The sequence below is a fragment of the Crotalus tigris genome, unplaced genomic scaffold (assembly GCF_016545835.1).
Source record: "Crotalus tigris isolate CLP2741 ecotype Arizona unplaced genomic scaffold, ASM1654583v1 scf7180000019189.1338056, whole genome shotgun sequence".
In the NCBI taxonomy this organism is placed as follows: domain Eukaryota; kingdom Metazoa; phylum Chordata; class Lepidosauria; order Squamata; family Viperidae; genus Crotalus; species Crotalus tigris.
This window is the reverse complement of record NW_024097425.1, coordinates 133910-152703: the sequence shown is the minus strand read 5'-3', so window position 1 is coordinate 152703 and position 18794 is coordinate 133910. Positions and strand designations below refer to the sequence as shown.

General features: G+C 42.9%; 1 protein-coding gene across 1 annotated transcript; it reads left to right on the top strand.

Annotated features, from left to right (window-relative positions):
- Window positions 1-5019: 5019 nt before the first annotated feature.
- LOC120315920 (1-acyl-sn-glycerol-3-phosphate acyltransferase alpha-like) lies at window positions 5020-18460 on the top strand. The gene is made up of 6 exons (XM_039360962.1): window positions 5020-5593; window positions 11276-11409; window positions 13883-14058; window positions 15058-15153; window positions 16592-16664; window positions 18255-18460. Exons 1-6 carry the CDS (start codon window positions 5409-5411, stop codon window positions 18434-18436), a joined length of 846 nt encoding a protein of 281 aa, XP_039216896.1. The 5' UTR covers window positions 5020-5408; the 3' UTR covers window positions 18437-18460.
- Window positions 18461-18794: the final 334 nt, after the last annotated feature.

Below are 18794 nucleotides of genomic sequence, written 5' to 3'. Positions count from 1 at the left end.
TGAGAATACACCCTAGTGATGCAGCCATGGCTAGATTTTATGGCCTCCCGAAAGTACCTAAGGAAGGGACCCCCCTACGACCCATCATGTCTTTTAGAGGCACACCGACTTCGGGATTGGCCAGATGACTAAGTGGCCGCATCGGGTATTTGGTCGAGAATAATGAGACCACGGTGAAATCGGCTGAGGAGTTCTTGGAGAGAATAAAGCCCCTAAGAAGGATAGAGGAAGATGAGGTAATGGTGTCATTTGACATTACCTCGCTCTTTACTTCTATCCCACAAGATCTGGTGGTCGCTGTAATAAGGGACCGCCTATAAGAGGAGCAAGAACAGCATCTGGACTCCCTCCACACTAACCACCTGATACAACTGTTAACTCTGTGCCCAAAAACATATTTCACCTTTCAGGGCATCATATATGAACAAATGAAAGGGATGCTGATAGGATCTCCCATCTTGGGCATAATTGTGGAGGCGGTTCTGTATCAGCTAGAGCAGTGGTGGTGAACCTATGGCACGGGTGCCAGAGGTGGCACTCTGAGCCCTCTCTGTGGGCACACGTGCTGTTGCCCCAGCTTTGCCTTCCCCCGTAACCCGCTCCTCTCCATCAGCCCCCCTGAAGGAAAGTCGCCCTCGAGGGTGGCCCACACAGAGCAGTGCAGACAAGGACATGGCAGCCAGGCAGCGTAGACTCTGCCCTTACGCCCCATCATGCAGTTGATGCTGCAGGGCACGGGCAGAGGGTGTGTCCGCCATAGCGCTGCTGGGCTGCCTGGGCAATCTGCAGTGGGCCCTGGAGGCGACGAGTAGTCCTGTGATCAGGCAGGGCGGAGGATGGGGGACAGCAGGGGTGGGGCAGGGGCTGGAGTGGGGGCAGGGCCAGTTTTTGGGCACTTGATCTCTAAAAGGTTCACCATCACTGAGCTAGAGGCTGTGGTCATATCTAAGTACCACCCCAAATTTTTGGGGCGTTATGTGGATGACACATTTGTGGTCATCAAAAAACAGGACGGTGCCAATTTCATGGAGGACCTGAACTCAGTATATCTGGACATCCATTTTACAACAGAAGAGGAGATCCAAGGCAAGCTTGCGTTTTTGGATGTACTAGTCAGTCGACATCCCAACTGCACTCTGCATACGACTGTCTATCGCAAACCGACCCACACTGAAAGAACACTGCACTACAGGAGCAATCATCCTGTGGCGCACAAGATCAGTTGTGTCAGGATGTTGTTTAAACGGGTTACTGTAACTCTCACTGCAACACAGGTAGAGCCAGAATCGAGGAGAGGAAATGCCTTCATCACATCTGTAGATGCAATGGCTATCCTGTTGAGTTTGTGAGGCGATATAGCAGGCCATACCAACTTCAGGAGCCCACACACGAGTACAACAATGATGCAGATCACATGAACAACTCTTCCATACATTAACGGTGTCTCCGAGGCCACGGCACAGTTGCTAGCCCCCTTCAATGTGAACATTGCCCATAGACCGGATCAGACCTGTGAACGAAGATCGTGCATCCTAAAAGGCCGCTCCCCAACGATGAAAGGTCCTGTTATTTATAGAATTAATTGTAAGAACTGCCCATGCAATTACGTTGGGGAAACAACTAAAAGGCTCAAGACGGGTCCATGAACATGAGTTGGCAATCAAAAGACAAGAGCAGTGCTCACAAGTATGAGCCCACGTGGTCAGCCATGACCATGCGTTTGATCTTGCCAACGCGGAGGTCATATCCCATGAGACCACCAAGGGTGGCCGCTTGCTCAATGAGGCCTGGTTATCCAATGAGAATTCCATCAATTGGCACATAGACCTCCTACCAGCCTACCAGAGGGTGGGAGAGACAGTGCTGTGACCTACGAAGGAGACAACTAGTTTGTCCCTTGCAGGATCCGAGCAATGGAACCACAGGTGAAGCAGCAGCAATCTCCAGGGAAGACAGCGAATCGGCAGCGTGCCCAGATTACAAGTTGGGGATTAATGCGCAAGACTGTTTCACCCTGAGAGGGGAGGGAGACAAGGAGCGGTAGTGATCGGATAGCTCCTTGCAGGACTGGGACAATGGAGCTATGGATGAGGCAACAACAGAGCTATGGATGAGGCGACAGTGATTCCCATGGGAGGAAATGGCAAACCGGCGATGCGCCCTAATCGTAAATTAGGAACTGACGCGCAAGTACAGCTCAGAACGAAGGGGGAGGGAGGTAAAGAGGAAAAACATTTGGACACTCATCCCTTGCAGGATCGAGGCAATGGGACTATAGGCGAGACAGCAATCTCCAGGGAAGATGGCGACCTGACAGCGCGCCTGAGTTGCAATCTGGGGGCTAACGCCCAAGATCGATCCAAAGCGGGGGGGAGGGAGGTGAGGAGCAGAAGGGATCAGACAGCCACCCCCTGGGTGCCCATATGGGCGCCAGCGGAGCGATTGAAAGCAAGAGAATAACTTTTGAATCCACAGACAGGTTGACAGGCGCAGAACGACTCAATGCATTACGGCCGATTGAAATGAATGGACCGATGACGCGCTCAAGAAGTAGAGCGCAGAAGCAAGCAGCTATATAAGCGAATTCCCAGATCTCCTTTTATCCCTACTCTGACTGACAATGAAAGCTAAGTGATTTTTACTAACAGACTTGTTTATATTAAACAGTCTTGTTTATATTCCTATCCTGGTGTTCGCTTTTCCTTTTAATTTTGCTAATATGTATGTATGTATGTATGTATACAGACAGAACTCATAACATACAGGTAGTCCTTGGGTTACAATCATAACTGAATCCAGAATTTTGGTTGCTAAGGCGGTTGTTAAGTGGGTCACATACCCAAGGTTACAACCATTTTTGCCATAGTTGTTAAGCGAACCACATGGCCATTAAGCAAACATGGGTTCCCCCCACTGACTTTGCTTGTTGGAAGCCAGTTGGGAAGGTCACAGATGACAATCACATGATCCCAGGATGCTGCAACCATTGTAAATACATGCTGGTTGCCAAGCAACCGTATTTTGACCATGGAAAGGCTGTAACAGTTGCAAGTGAGAGTAACAGTCGTAAGTCACTTTTTTGAGTGCCATTGTAACTTCAAACGATCACAAAATGAATGATTGTAACTTGAGAACCACCTGTACACCATTTAAAATGATTCTACTCAAGACTTTTTGTATCAACTGAAAAACAAATCTTTTTTTGTATTTATTGAAATAATAATTATTAAGCATTTTTACATCATTTTTAAAATGTGAAGATTTAAAAAACAAAAGAGGAAGGATTTTTGGAATTTCCGATTTCCAAGAAGCAAAAAGAACTAAGCTCAATGTTAATAAATAAAGGGAGAGGACGTCCCTTCCTCACTTTGAAATTTGGTAGGATCATAAATCAAGAAAATAAAATGGATTGCCTGTTCCTTCCTGTTAATTTCTACAGAATCCCATTAATATTTAAATCCACGAATACTTCGCTTTTTTAAAATCAGCTTCCTAAAGAATTTTAAGAGTTGCCATGTTTAGTAACTCACAGAAGAATCGGAGAGATGACTAAAAAAAACCCCAGAACCTTTATCCTTTCCATTAAATTATTTCATCTGAAAAGTTCCTACTGGACTCCTCCTGATTTTTGGCTGCCATGGACTAATATGAAACTTATATTCCTTGGTCAAATGGCATACAGGGTGCCAATAATGTCCTTTTGATGATTTTGGAGTAAATGAAGAAAGAAGATGTGGAATGTGAAAGAAAACATATGGCTACCACATGGTGCCAAATTTATGCAAATACATTCCTCAAGCAAGTTGGTTGCACTACTTTCTCAATAAAACTGGTGGGAAGCATGATGCAAATACATAGTAAGTTTGTTCTCAGTGGAAGTGGGACTTGTCAAGCTTGATTTTAGAAAGCTCTGATTTCCTTACTCCTCTGCATTATGTCCAGCCTCTAGCTACAGGAAGCGCTCAAGTTACAACTGTAATGGAATTTCCCTATAGTCATAATGGTTGTAAATTGGGTTAGTCACATGACCAACCCAAGACATCTTTGTTTGCAGCAGTTACTAAGCGAAGAAACACCGTGGTCATAAATGCGAACCCATTGTTCACTGTGGGTACGCTTTTGCCAAAACCTGGAAGTCCTGTTTTTTGGCAGAACTGTTGTAAAACAAGTCACTTGACTGCAGGATGCTGTGTAAAACAGTTTCATAAAACACAGTTGTGATCCCAGGGGGACCCCCAACTGTCAGAACTAAGAATCCAGGTTATAAGTTTTCTTTTTCGGGTAGGTTGTGACTGAACATTGCTAGGTGACTAGTTATAAGTCAAAAACTACTTACATCATAGTCAACTAGATGCCTCTGAAAAACCCTCAAGTAGAATATGAAGATTAAGAGCCCAAGACAGATCGCACAGAGAAAGTATGCATCTAAATGGAAAGATCCAGGGCTAAGCATACCTGTAGAAAAGATAACTTGTACCTCACAAGGCAAGGAATTTCACAGCTGTGAAGTCACTGTCATTCTGAACCTGTCCTTGCCTTCTGCACATCAGATAGCAGAATTACGAAAAGCAGGTTGCCTGTCCCTCGGTAATTGTTATATGGAGGATTGGCTTACCTATACAGTGACTCACAATAAACCAACTGCTGTCACATATATAGTTTCATGTACACATTTGTATAAATGTGTTGCATAGACCTTAGCCGGTGATACTTCCTTCTGTTTCCCCCATTCCCAAACCTTCATTTGCAGTGGGTTTCAGTAGGCAAGGAGCAGACCAACATAGTAACAACATCATTATTGACTCAAACTAGAACTAGAGAACTGCAGGCAATTGCCTGTAATTTATAGTCTGAGCCCACAGGGCCTTAACCAATCACAATGCTTGAAAAAGCCTGCCCAAATATGAATGTTCAAAGTTTCCCTCCAAAACAGTTGGAGTTAACAGGGTCATCTAAAGGTTAGTTTCAATTTAGCTTCACAAGCAGTTGGAGTTAAGTTAGTTTCACTTTAGCAGGGATTAACACAATTTTATATATATATTCAATACATTACAGATAGTTTGAGAGCAGGCCTGAATAGTATTTTTTCTTTTCATCTGTTGACAACTTGGGGTGTTTTCTATTAAGCATGCGTAATCTTTTTGAAATCAATAGCGTTAATCAGTTGACTTTAACTGAGATGTTTCATCTATCCCAAAATATAAACTTACAAGTATACACCTCTGCACATTCCTGGCTCCCACGCCTAGCCCCACATGTTTGTTAAAACCAATGAAGCTTCTCCCTTGCTGTGATGTACTTGTTTGAACAGGTTATTTTTAATGTATGCTGAATTGCACACCCAGCCACACCATCGAAGTATTGTAAGCTATGTGGGGTATTTGTAGTGTTCTGCCCTAGCAAAGAGCATGGCTCAGTCACTATTCCTGGTCAACGTTTTCCTCTTCTTCTTAGCCGTGCTGCTCCTTTATCATTTTAGCAATATCTTCAGATACTACTTCAGGATTTTCTTTTTAAAAGGCTGGATACTTGTTTGGTCCTTTTTTCTGCTCCCGGTCCTAGCTCTCTGTGGAAGGAATGTGGCAAATATGAGGTAAGTCACACAGCGCCATGGCATTACACACATACATATATGTATTTTCAGTGACTATCAAATGTTAAACCAGCAACAGGGAGAGTTTCTCTAGTAGAGTTAGGAGAAATGAAAGAATTCTAGGGAGAAGCATAGAGATCCAGTCTGGGTCGGTCACCGGGACAAGAGGTTTTGTCTTCTGAGCTTGTGGACTTGTGCTGGAGCCCAAAAGCTTGGAAGAAAAAAATCTCTGGTCCCAGTGACTGATCCTGACTGGATCCTGCAACATTATCTTGGGACATGTATATTTGCCTTCATTTGTGAGAAGAGTAGAGAGTTATTTATTTGCTTACTTGCTTTACTTGTTAGATTTGCAGCCCGCCTTTCCTCCAGAAACTCAAAATGGTGTCCTTGTAGGTCCCATTTTATCTTATCTCCATTATCCTGTTAAGTAGGTTAGGCTGCAGTTGAGTGACTGAAATTGTGTGAGGTCATCCAGTTGAGTTTCCCTAAATGAGAGTTTTCATTCAATAACTTCACCATTAGGTGACATTAAGAAAACAAGGAGGAAAGCAGATCTCCTTGAGTACCATGTACAAAGACTACCAATCTGAAACTGATAGATAAGCAGAAAAACCATTGAAAAGATTGTGGATGTTTCCGGATCACAAAAAGCAACTCTGAAGTTCTAGGGCAGGGTTTCCCAACCTTGATAATCTACATGTATATGGACCTCAGTTCCCAGAATTCCACAACGAACATAGTGATTGCTGAGAATTCTGGGAGTTGGAAGTCCACTCACCTTCAATTTGGCAAGGATAGGAAACACTGTTCTAGGGCAAAGGGTGGCCCACAGTTTATAATCTGAAGTCCCTTGATAGTTCAGTCTCCCAAAAAGAGCAACCCATGTCCTTCCTGGCAGCTACCTGCAGAGAGAGAGGGGGGGAGGGGTCTTGTAAAGAAGAGATGAGATGTTGCCCATTGGCTTCTTCAATCCCACCATCTGCCGTTTACCCTTGCAGGAATACCTCCTTATAGTTGGAATACCTCCTTATAATCTGTTCTTGCTACAAAAGGTGTCCTCCCCCAGGAAAAACATGAAAAGATTACAGCAGATGAAACACTGGACCTTTCTATAATTTAGCAGAACAATTGCATGTAAAAAAATTATTTTAGCCAATGGTGCCAGAGCTCATCTAACTACTCGATCCAAAATGAAAAATAAACATTCTGAGACTACCACAACTCTGAATATGTGGATATGCTGGTGATACTCTATAGCAGTGTTTCCCAAACTTGACAATTTTAAGGCATGAGGACTTCAACTCCTAGAATTCCACAGCCAGCAATGCTGGCTGTGGAATTCTGGGAGTTGAAGTCCACATGCCTTAAAATTGTCAAGTTTGGGAAACACTGCTATAGAGTATAGTATAGTATAGATCTTTGAGAGGAAGAGAGGGAGAGAGAAATGGAGAGGGAGAGAAAGGGGAAAAGAGAAATAGAGAGAGGGAGAGAAAAAGGGAGAAAGAGGGAGAGGGAAGAGAGAGAAAGGGAGAGGGAGGGAGAGAGGAGGAGAGAGAGAGGGAGAGAGAAATGGGGAGGGAGAGAGAGAAATGGGGGAGAGAAGGAGAGGGAGAAAGAAAGAGGGAGACAGAGGGATAAAGAAAGAAAGAGGGAGAGAGAGATTAAATTAGTAACATGGTTGTTAAGTGAATCTGGTTTCCCCCATTAACGTTGCTTGTCAGAAGGTTGCAAAAGGCGATCACATGACCCTGGAACAATGTGACCATCATAAATATGAATCAGTTGCCAAGCATCAAAATGTAAATCAGATGACCCTGGGGATGCTGCAACGGTCATAAGTGTGAAAAATGGTCATAAGTCACTTTTTTCAGTGCCGTTGTAACTTTGAACAGTCACTAAGCAAACTGTTGTAAGTCAAGAACTACCTGTACTTTATCACTTTTTTCCATTTGTAACAATGAAAATACATCCTGCATATCAGATATTTACATTACGATTCATAACAATAGCAAAATTACAGTTATGAAATAGCAATGAAAATAATTTTATGGTTGGGGGTCACCACAACATGAACTGTATTAAAGGGTCGCGGCATTAGGAAGGTTGAGAACCACTGCTCTATACCTTCATGATATCTTACAGAGCATGCCATGTTTACAGCCATGTTTCGTTGCTCTGATTGCTTTTTATAATTCCAGAGTCTTTGCTGATATGTGAGGTTAATCAAGAAACCTTGTCTGAAATTGTCTGAAATGATATAGGGTCTCCTGCTTGAGCAGGGCGTTGGACTAGAAGACCCCCAAGGTCGCTTCCAGCTCTATTATTGTGTAGGAGGAGAGGAGAGGAGATAGTACTTGTTATATGTGGCAAGCTTCATAACTATCCATTATGGTATATGGATCATAGAATGCATTGCACTCATGTATATTAGTTTGCACCTAGCTCTTCCTGAGTGATTGAGCTCCACTGGAACTCCAAAACAAAACAAAGAGGGCTAAACTGATCTTTGCCTGAGTCCAAGGACAACTTTAATCTGGTGTCCACTCAAGGGGATTCTGGGTCAATTCCTAAATTTTCCAGGCAAACTCATATTATTATTCAAATATTGTTCCTGTACTGAGTGTCTGGAATACAGGTAGTCCTTGACTAATAACTAATAATAATAATCTTCAAAAAAGGGGGAAAAATGGATCCGGGAAATTACAGATCTATCAGCCTGACCTCAATACCTGGGAAGATTCTGGAAAAGATAATCAAACAATGAATCAGCAAACACCTAGAGGCAAACAAAGTCATCACTAAAAGCCAACATGGGTTTGTCAAAAACAGATCATGCCAGACAAACCTTATTGCATTCTTTGACCAAGTGACAAAATTAGTGGACCAGAGTAATGCTGTGGATATAATTTACTTGGACTTCAGTAAGGCATTTGATAAAGTAGATCACAATCTACTACTCGATAAGACAGAAAAATGTGGATTAGACAGCATCACCACCAGATGGATTTATAGCTGGCTGACCAGCTGTACTCAGCATGTGGTCCTCTATGGAGTTGCATCTACATGGAGGGAAGTGTGTAGTGGGGTGCCCCAGGGCTCTGTTCTAGGCCCAGTGCTCTTCAACAGCTTCATCAACGATTTGGACGAGGGAATAGATGGCGAACTCATCAAATTTACAGATGACACCAAGCTGGCAGGAATAGCCAACACTCCAGAAGACAGGCTTAAGATACAGAAGGATCTGGACAGACTTGAACACTGGGCACTATCTAACAAAATGAAATTCAATGGTGAAAAAAGTAACGTTCTACATTTAGGCAAGAAAAACCAAATGTACAGGTATAGTAGGTGGTACCTTGCTCAATAGTAGTAACTGTAAGAGGGATCTTGGAGTCCTAGTAGACAATCACTTAGATATGAGCCAGCAGTGTGCTGCAGCTGCCAAAAAGGCCAACACAATGCTAGGCTGCATTAACAGAGGGACAGAATCAAGATCACGTGAAGTATTAATACCACTTTACAATGCCTTGGTAAGACCACACTTGGAATACTGCATCCAGTTTTGGTCACCACAATGTAAAAAAGATGTTGAGACTCTAGAAAGAGTACAGAGAAGAGCAACCAAGATGATTAGGGGACTGGAAGCTAAAACATATAAGGAACAACTGCTGGAATTGGGTATGTCTAGCTCGGTGGTGGTGAACTTATGGCACTCGTGCCACAGGCGGCACTCAGAGCCCTCTTTTTGGGCATGGGCGCCGTCGCCCCAGTCCTAGGCTTTCAGCTGGGTTTTATAAAACCTTTTCGCTTTAGGCCTCTGCCTGCAAAAAAAAAAAAAAAGGTTCAATCGATCAATCAATTTCAATTTTTCGCGGGGAAAAAAAGATCTTGCAAAGTTGGAATTGATTGATTGAACTTTTTAATCCTATCCAGTCTGCCTTTACCACCATAGCCACGCCCACCCAATGGGCCACACCCACCCAATGAGCCACGCCCACCCAGCACCCAACGATACAGAAGTGGGTTTTGGGTTGCAGTTTGGGCACTCGGTCTCTAAAAGGTTTACCATCACTGGTCTAGTTTAATGAGAAGGATGAGGGGGGACATGATAGCAGTGTTCCAATATCTCAGGGGCTGCCACAAAGAAGAGGGAGTCAAGCTATCCTCCAAAGTGCCTGAAGGCAGGACAAGAAGCAATGGATGGAAACTAATCAAGGAGAGAAGCAACCTAGAACTGAGGAGAAACTTCCTGACAGTTAGAACAATTAACCAGTGGAACAATCTGCCTCCAGAAGTGGTGAATGCTCCAACACTGGAGGTTTTTAAGAAGAGACTGGACAGCCATTTGTCCAAAATGATTTAGGGTTTCCTACCTGAGCAGGGGGTTGGACTAGATGACCTGCAATGTCCCTTCCAACATCATCATCATCATTATTATTATTATTATTATAGTTTGTTTAGTGACCTTTCGAAGTTACAACTGAAAAAGTGACGTATGACTGTTTCTCACATTATGACCATTGCAGCATCCCCATGGTCACATGATCAAAACTCAGATGCGTGGCAACTGATTCATATTTATGAAGGCTGGGGTCATGTGATCACCTTTTGCAACCTTCTGACAAGCAAAGTCAATGGAGAAGCCAGATTCACTTAACAACCGTGTTACTAACTTAAGAGCTGCAGTGATTTACTAAACAAATGTGGCAAGAAGGGTCATGAAACGGGGCAAAACTTACTTAACAAATGTCTCTCTTAGGAAAAAAAATGATGGGCTCAATTGTAGTTGGAAGCCAAGGATTACCTATGTGTGCTCTTTAGCTGATGAACCCATGATTGCCCTTGTTGGCCATCCACAAGGCACTTCCCCATTATCTCTGAACACGTACAGGTTCTGCAGCTGAAGAAAACACAAAACTTCTCAGAGAGAGAAAGATAAAATTTGCTAGATGTTTGCTCCCTCAGCTTACCATATTCTATTGCACTTCATTAATGTTCTACTCTAAGCACAACAACAACAAAAAAATTGGGATGCTAGCTCATGGATCAAATAAGCACTGAAGAGGGAGAAGTACAACTGAACGTCGGAGTAATAAATTCCTTAGACATGAGCACCACGAAAGAACTGCCCACCAGGAAGAAATAAATATGTTGGAATGACAACCTGGAATTGATCACATTTTCTATAGCAGTGTTTCTCAACCATGGCCGCTTGAAGATGGGAGGACTTCAACTCCCAGAATTCAGAGCGTTGAAGTCCACACATCTTGAAGTTGCTGTTCTGAGGCATAAAAATGTAAGACAAAAAGACAGCAAAATAGTGTTGGACAATAATGACCTAATTGGGCAAATGGGACATTCTGGTTGTGCAGTATAAAAGTCATCTGGATGATCTTACTTGTCCTTAGCTCGGCTTCATTCACAGGGTTGTTAGGAAGGTGATCTTGAGAAAGGGCAAAATATGAATGTGACGATTCATATTTAGATATATCCACCACCTTTTATCCTCCCACCTTAGCATATATAATTGTGCCAATGGATGAAGATTGCACATGTTTTATGGAAGAGTTCAATTGTCAACAAGTGTTATTGGAATCAGCTCTAGCAACTTCCTCAGCTTCTTTTCCAAAACTGCTCTTAATGTTTCTAAAGTACATCTGTTCTCATTTTTTATTTCAGAGTTCTACGTTTCACCATGCTACCTTTAAAGCTCCTTTATGGCATTAAGATCAATGTGCAGGGAGCTACAAATTTAAATCTGAAAGGGCCCTATGTCCTCATCTCTAATCTGCAGTGCTCCTTGGACCTGCTTGGTGAGTTTGTTGCTCCTTTAGAGCCTACTGAATCAGAATAGAGCTGGAAGGGATCTTGGAGGTCTTCTAGTCCAGCCCCCCTGCTCAAGCAAGGGATCCTACACCAGTTGATGGCGAACCTTTTAGATTCCAAACTGCAACCCCAAACCCACTTATGTATCATCGGGTGCCGGGTGGGCGTGGCCCATTGAGTGGGTGTGGCCCATTGGGTGGACATGGCTGCAGTGGTAATGGCAGACTGGGTGGGACTAAAAAGTTCAATCAATCAATTCCAACTTTGCGAGATCTTTTTTTTTCTGCGAGAAGTTGAAATTGATTGAACCTTTTTTTTTTGCACATGGCGGCGGAGGCCTAAAGTGAAAAGGTTTTATAAAACCCAGCTGAAGCCCTAGGATTGGGGCGATGGCGCGTGTGCCCACAGAGAGGGCTCTGTGTGCCGCCCCTGGCACCCATGCCATAGGTTCGCCATCACGGTCCTATACCATTTTAGACAAGTGACTGTCCAGTTTCTTCCTAAAAACCTCCAGTAATGAAGCATCCACAATGTCTGAAGGCAAGCTGTTCCATTGGCTAATTATCCTCACTGTTAGGAAGTTTATCCTGTGTTGGAATGGCCCTGAAAATATGTCTTGAAATAGGAATAACTCATTTCTGTCTCTACCTATGTAAGGTTAACTTGAGGGAAAGTGCTCCCACAAAGAAAAATAGTCCCCCACACAAAAAGGTGGACCCACAAAAAATGTGTCCATTTCATCATTTAATTTTATTGATCCTTTTTATTTTGTATTTTTAACTCTTCCTATTTGGCTTGCATTGTTTAGGCACACTGTATGCTAGCCAGCCAAAGTAGAAATGGAGCATGCAGCTTAAATAAATTAAAAGCAGAGAAAAAAATAATAAAATAGTAGCAATAGCAGGCATGTAGACAGTAGTGATGGGTCTAGTTGCATTTTCCCTTAGACAATATATAAATACTCTCCGTGTATACGAAATATTTGAAACATTGTCATTTATGTACCGTGTTTAAAGTCAGACAATATGAAGCACTTGGAAACAGCACATGATTGAATTTGCCTGAAATATCCTTTACTCACCCTTTATAGTCATGCCTGGTAGAAAATAAAATGGCTTCAGAATTCTCAGTTCAGAATTCAGAATTCAAAATGACAATAAAGTTTATCTAATCTAATCTAATCTCCCAAAGAAGAGTTAATATTTCATGTTGGGGATGAATATTTTGCCTATCTTTCCTTCTGCCCCTTTTTTTTGTTTTTGCGTTCTCTGGGCTTTTCATGCTTCACTTGAAGACAGGAGAGAACAGCAGAAGATTATCCTGCCCTAACTCTTTTCCAGATCGAGAACCATGAACAGCTGAAGAACAAACTGAGGCAGCATCCAAGAATCTGTTTTCCATACCTGGAAACAACAAAGTGGAAAGACCTATTCTGTTTTGTCAAGAGAAGGAAGATAACAGTTCTTAACCACCAGATACTTTCCTAGTGGGAGAATTGATCCCTTAGATCAGTGTTCCTCAACCGTGGCAACTTCAAGATGTGTGGACTTCAACTTTCAGAATTCTGGAAGTTGAAATCCACACATCTTAGAGCAGGGGTCTGCAATCTTGATAACCTTTAAGACTTGTGGACTTCAGGAATTCTGGGAGCTGAAGTCTTAAAGTTGTCAAGGTTGCAGACCCCTGTCTTAGAGTTGCCGTGACTGAGAAACATTGCTTTAGATAGTCAAGTCTTAATCCATGTATGGCTTCCTAAGCACAAAATAATCAACATAATGCTGAGAAGCAAGGCTCTCTTTGTCCTAACAGCTTTCCTTCCACAGCACATGCAAGAAATTCCACTTTTCCTTAGAGCAGGGGTCTTCAAACATGGCCTTTTATGACTTGTGGACTTCTGGGAGTTGAAGTCCACAAGTCATAAAAGGGCCAAGTTTGCAGACCCCTGCCTTAGACGAACCTGAAGTTAAGCCTTCCTCACTCTGCTATCTTCCACATCCATTCCTTACAACCCTCAATCCTCACTCATATTGAATAGCAAAAAAAAAAAAAAAAAATGTTAGTTTTTCTTCAGGGGGCTCTGTATCTCTTAATACAAACTGAAGCAAATACACTTCAGTCCAAAATATGTTGGCCACAAATTAAAATTTATTTTTTAAAAACAATATTTTCTTTCTTTCTTTGGCTAGCAATTTTCATTTTCAAGCTTTGTAGCCCAGCACTTCTTGTGGGCATAGCATGGTAAAAATTGCTCAAGAATGCTCTTGTACCTTTGTATCAATCCTCTGAAATTGTTGAACTCAACTGGGATGTGCATCTAGGTCTGTTCACTGCAGCTGCTGCTAATCCTGCCCTGCCTACCTTACACAATGGGGAACTGGGGTGGTGGTGGTGGAAAAAATCTTCAATTAACCTTAGATTTGATCTTCTTTCTGATCCTCTTCTTGTTCTGAAAAACTCCAGGGATTTTTCAAATCTTGCCCAAGCGATGTACCCTTTTCGTCAAGAAAGAGAGCCTGTACATGTTTACTGTTGGTGTTGTCTTGTGGCTCTGTGGTTTCATTTTCATTGATCATAAGAAGGAAGCAGAAGCTGTTGAGATAATATCAGCAACTGGAGACATCATGCTCCAGGACCATGTGAGTAGGGGAGGACAACAGTACAATGGCTACATTGGGCTTTCCGTATTCATAGAATCATAAATCGGGAAGGGACCTTGGAGGTCTTCTACTCTAACTAAAAATGATATTGAGACTCTAGAAAGAGTACAGAGAAGAGCAACAAAGATGATCAGGGGATGGAGGCTAAAACATATAAGGAACAGTTGGGTATGTCTAGTTTAATGAAGAGAAGGACGAGGGGGGACATGATAGCAGTGTTCCAATATCTCAGGGGCTGCCACAAAGAAGAGGGAGTCAAGTTATTCTCCAAAGAACCTGAAGGCAGGACAAGAAGCAACAGATGGAAACTAATCAAGGAGAGAAGCAACCTAGAACTAAGGAGAAACTTCCTGACAGTTAGAACAATTAACCTGCCTCCAGAAGCAGTAAATGCTCCAACACTGGAAGTTTTTAAGAAGAGACTGGACAGCCATTTGTCTGAAAAGGTATAGGGTTTCCAGCCTGAGCAGGGGGTTGGACTAGATGACCTCCAAGATCCCTTCCAACTTTATTATTATTATTATAACTCTCTGCCCAAGGCAAGAGGCTGGTACCATCTTGGATAAGCGACTGTCCAACCTTTTTTTTGAAAAGCTCCAGCAATGGAGCACTGACAATTCTGAGAAGCAAGCTGCTCCACAAATTCACTTAACTGCAATGACTGGTTTAACAACCGTGAAAAAAGTTGTAAAATCTGTGGCAACTCAACCACTTTGCTCAGCAATGGAAATTCTGGTTCCAATGGTCTTTTTAAGTTGAGGACTATCTGCATTAATTTCCTGTGCCTGTTTTAATATGACCCACATGGCAGGAATGCAGTTTTTTATTTTTAGAAAAGTGCTATTAGAACTGGTGGAATTGAGAGAAATAGTGTGTTACAGGAATCAAAGACACCCCTTTGCCAATACTGTATTAATCGGCTGAAGAAGAAAGGCCTAATGTATTCATTATTAAATATGTTCTTTTCTGTCTAATTAGCTGCGAATATGGGTATTTTCTGAAGGCCACAGAACTGGTGAATCCACCTTGGAGCCCTTGCAAAGAGAAGCCGTCCATCTTGCAGTGAAGACCCAGGTAAAAACTTGACATTTCCACACTTCTTATTTCTTCATTTAACTCGGTCAGGAATGGAGATAAGAGAGCAGTGCTATCTCTGTGAGTCATTCATTGGTAGAAACCAGAACCCATCAAGCTAAGCAATGCATAATCATAATCATCATTGGTGTACAGTAATAATTATTATTAGCAACTAAGCTATCACCCAAAGCAGCAAAATAAAAAACAAAAACCTTTGTATTTCACATTAAAAGAATATTTCCTTAGTAAACACTATGAATTCCAGATTGGAAGGAGGTGTTTTATCTTCCTTTCCCAGAATGTCACCCCAAAGCTACACTGAATTCTTTTCTTTTAATTTAATAAATAGCTATTAAAAAGGTCAGGTCAACTTTATCTGGGGCGGTGCTGTGGCTTATTGGTTGGAAAGTTGGCAGCCCAGGTTTGACACCTGAATGTCATGCCACAGGATGAGCTCCCGTTTTCCCCCCCCATCTCCTGCAAATCTAGCAGTTCGAAAGCATTCAAATGCAAATAGGTACCATTTCAGTGGGAAGGTAACAGCACTCTGCGACATCATGCTGGCCACATGACCACAGAAATGTCTTCCGACAGTGCTGGCTCAATGGCCTTGAAACGGAGATGAGCACCACCCCCTACTGAGAACCAAAATGGCAGCACCAGTCCTTGGAACAGTTTCCCCTCAGCAAGGCCTTCCCCATTCCTCAAGCCTGGTTCTACACTGATCAGAGGTTGCAGCAATAACATATTGCTACTTGGATGTGGCCACATAGGTCATTTCTCTTCAGTTTTCTTTTAGGTCAGGGGTAGGCAACCTTGGCTCTTTTATGACTCCTGGACTTCAACTCCCAGAATTCCTGAGCCAGCCATGCTGAGGGGAAAGGGAGAGGTTTCCAAGCTGAGCCACGCTGGCTCAGGAATTCTGGGAGTTGAAGTCCACGAGTCATAAAAGAGCCAAGGTTGCCTACCCCTGCTTTAGGTTGTTGTTGTTAATTGCGAAGTCGTGTCCGACCCATCGCGACCCCATGGACAACGTTCCTCCAGGCCTTCCTGTCCTCTACCATCTTCTGGAGTCCATTTAAGTTCACACCTACTGCTTCAGTGACTCCATCCAGCCATCTCATTCTCCGTCGTCCCATTCTTCTATTGCCCTCAATCTTTCCCAGCATTAGGCCCTTCTCCAGTAAGTCCTTCCCCAAAACCTTACATAAAAGTAATTGCCAAGGTGTCTACAGGATATGGCAAATAAGTCAAGATGGTGGCTGTGAATGGTAGGATTGAAGCTTCTCCTGATTTTATGTCCAACACGGCCACCGTCTGTATGTGTTACTCTGCCAACACCATGGTGGAGAGGTTGACTTTATGATCCTATTTTCACAATGCAAAGGTCACGATGCCCCTCTTCTGAACAGTGATTGTTTTTCTTTCCATGTAGGCGCCAATCATTCCTGTGGTGATGTCCTCCTACACACCATTTTTGAACATGAAGACTAACAAATTCACATCTGGTATTCTGTGGCACTGGGAATAGCTAAGTCAATAATTGTCTGGGTTATTTTCCCCCCTAAGAGGTAGCAGCATGTCAGCTCTCAAGGGGAGGCCTTGAACTGCAAGTGACCGGGATAAAAATAGGTCAGCCCTTCATCACACAGCACTGTAGTCTCCAAGAGGCAGATAACAGTTTTGGGCTGCGGACTCCACTTGATTTAACCTTACTGGAAAGGATAGAGTCAGTTAGGGTGGGATTTTCTTTCCCCCTTTTATTTTATTTTATTTTATTTTATTTTATTTTATTTTATTTTATTTATTTATTTATTTATTTATTTATGAGACTTATATACCGCTTTAAGTGCGAGCACTCTCTAAGCGGTGTACACCAGTAAGCAATGTATATATATATTTACATTGCCCCCAACAATCTGGGTCCTCATTTTACCTACCCCGGAAGGATGGAAGGCTGAGTCAACCTTGAGCCGGTGAGATTTGAACCGCTGACCTGCTGAACACAGTCAGCTAAAGTGGCCTGCAGTACTGCACCCTAACTGCTGTGCCACCTCGGCTCTTATTGAACTGAAGAAGCTTCCTAGATGAGAATCAAAATATTTTCAAGGGAAAAAAAAACAAGGAAGTCCAGCTGCCTTTTGAAAAGCATCTTTGGGACCTTTATTGGAGGATTTCTTTTAAAAAGCAAAAAAAAAAAAAAAAAGGAGCTGCAATTAAACCTGTGGCTACATTTCTGCAGTATAATCATTGTGTTCTAAAGGGCACTCAAATAGACTGGGCACATGCAGTATAACTGGTTGCCCACTTTTGCTTGAAAGCCAGGGTCTCTCTGAATCTAACATGAGAACTTCTGAATGGCAGAGAAGGTCTATAGCAGTGTTTCTCAACCTTGACAATTTTAAGGCATGTGGACTTCAACTCCCAGAATTCCACAGCCAGCATTGCTGAGAGGTTGAGAAACACTGGTCTATAGTTTATGCAAACGATACCTCCAAGGACAGTTAGTCCTTCAGTTATGACTGGCTGTTTAGCGATGGTTCAAAATTACAACAGACCTCCTCCAAAAGGTATTTATGTCCCAGTTCTGAGTTCTGATGTCCAGGCTGAAAATCGGTGTTGACTTCCTGTTTTTGATAAAAACGCCCCATAGCAAACAATGGGTTCGCTTAACGACTGTAGTGTTTCCTTAATGATTGTGGTGTTCGCTTAACAACCATAGCATTTGCTTTATGGCCTCAGCAAAAAAGATCGTAAAATTGGGTCTGGTCACATGATGACTCATTTCATGACTGTCATGACTTACAACCATAATGGCAGTCTGCACTGCGGTTGTAAGTCAAGGACTACCTGCACTAAGTTTAGACGCATTAGCTACAAAGTCAAGAGATAAGATACCGTAGTTCCTGTTTTGTGTTGCTCAATACGCAAGTCAACTTGTATTTTCCCCCTGTGCAAGTTAGGGACGGTCAGGCCTTCCACAAACCAGCTGGGACCCTGGAAGCTTAACTGGTCATCTGGATGAGACATGACATCACATGCATTTGGATACTTATGAGCCATGCCACAATAGATTTCTTTGTTTTCTCTCCTCCAAGGGGACATCACCATCCGGATTCTTCCTCCGGTGAAGACCAAGGGATTGAGCCCGAGTGATATCCCAGACTTAACAGACCACGTGTGGGGGACCATCCTGTCCACCTTCCATGAGATCTCAGGAGAGCCTGAGAAACAAGCAAGTGTGGTCAAGGAAGACACCAGACAAGCCCCCAATTACTAAGGAACTTATTTAATTTCCCCCCCCCCATTGCTTCTTTTTGTACTTTTTGTGGATCTACCCATTTGTGGATGGCTGTCTTGGGTGTCTTAACGTGTGACACGGATTTCTGGTGAGAAGAGTGCAATTTCCTTTGGGATAAAGCTGAGAGATCCTTGGGGAGCCCGTAAAAGCGGTTCTCCTCTTAGTTTTGGATTTGAGTCCTGCTTCCCTTTCTCATGCACTTTAAAGGACAGAAAACTAAAATGAAAGGGAGCTCCATGCAGCGCAAACCTGAGTGGGCCAGCTGCGGTTCTCAAAACAGGTTTCTCGGCTGTGTTGCTTCTAGAGCCAGAACTGGGGAAGGCAGCAGCATTGTGAG

What these genes read in the sequence shown, in the direction of transcription:
- LOC120315920 (XM_039360962.1), top strand. Translation starts at nt 5,409, where the DNA reads ATGGCTCAGTCACTATTCCTGGTCAACGTTTTCCTCTTCTTCTTAGCC. An exon ending in ACATCATGCTCCAGGACCAT is followed by an intron (nt 14,059 to 15,057) that starts GTGAGTAGGGGA and finishes CTGTCTAATTAG; the next exon opens with CTGCGAATATGGGTATTTTC. An exon ending in ATCTTGCAGTGAAGACCCAG is followed by an intron (nt 15,154 to 16,591) that starts GTAAAAACTTGA and finishes CTTTCCATGTAG; the next exon opens with GCGCCAATCATTCCTGTGGT.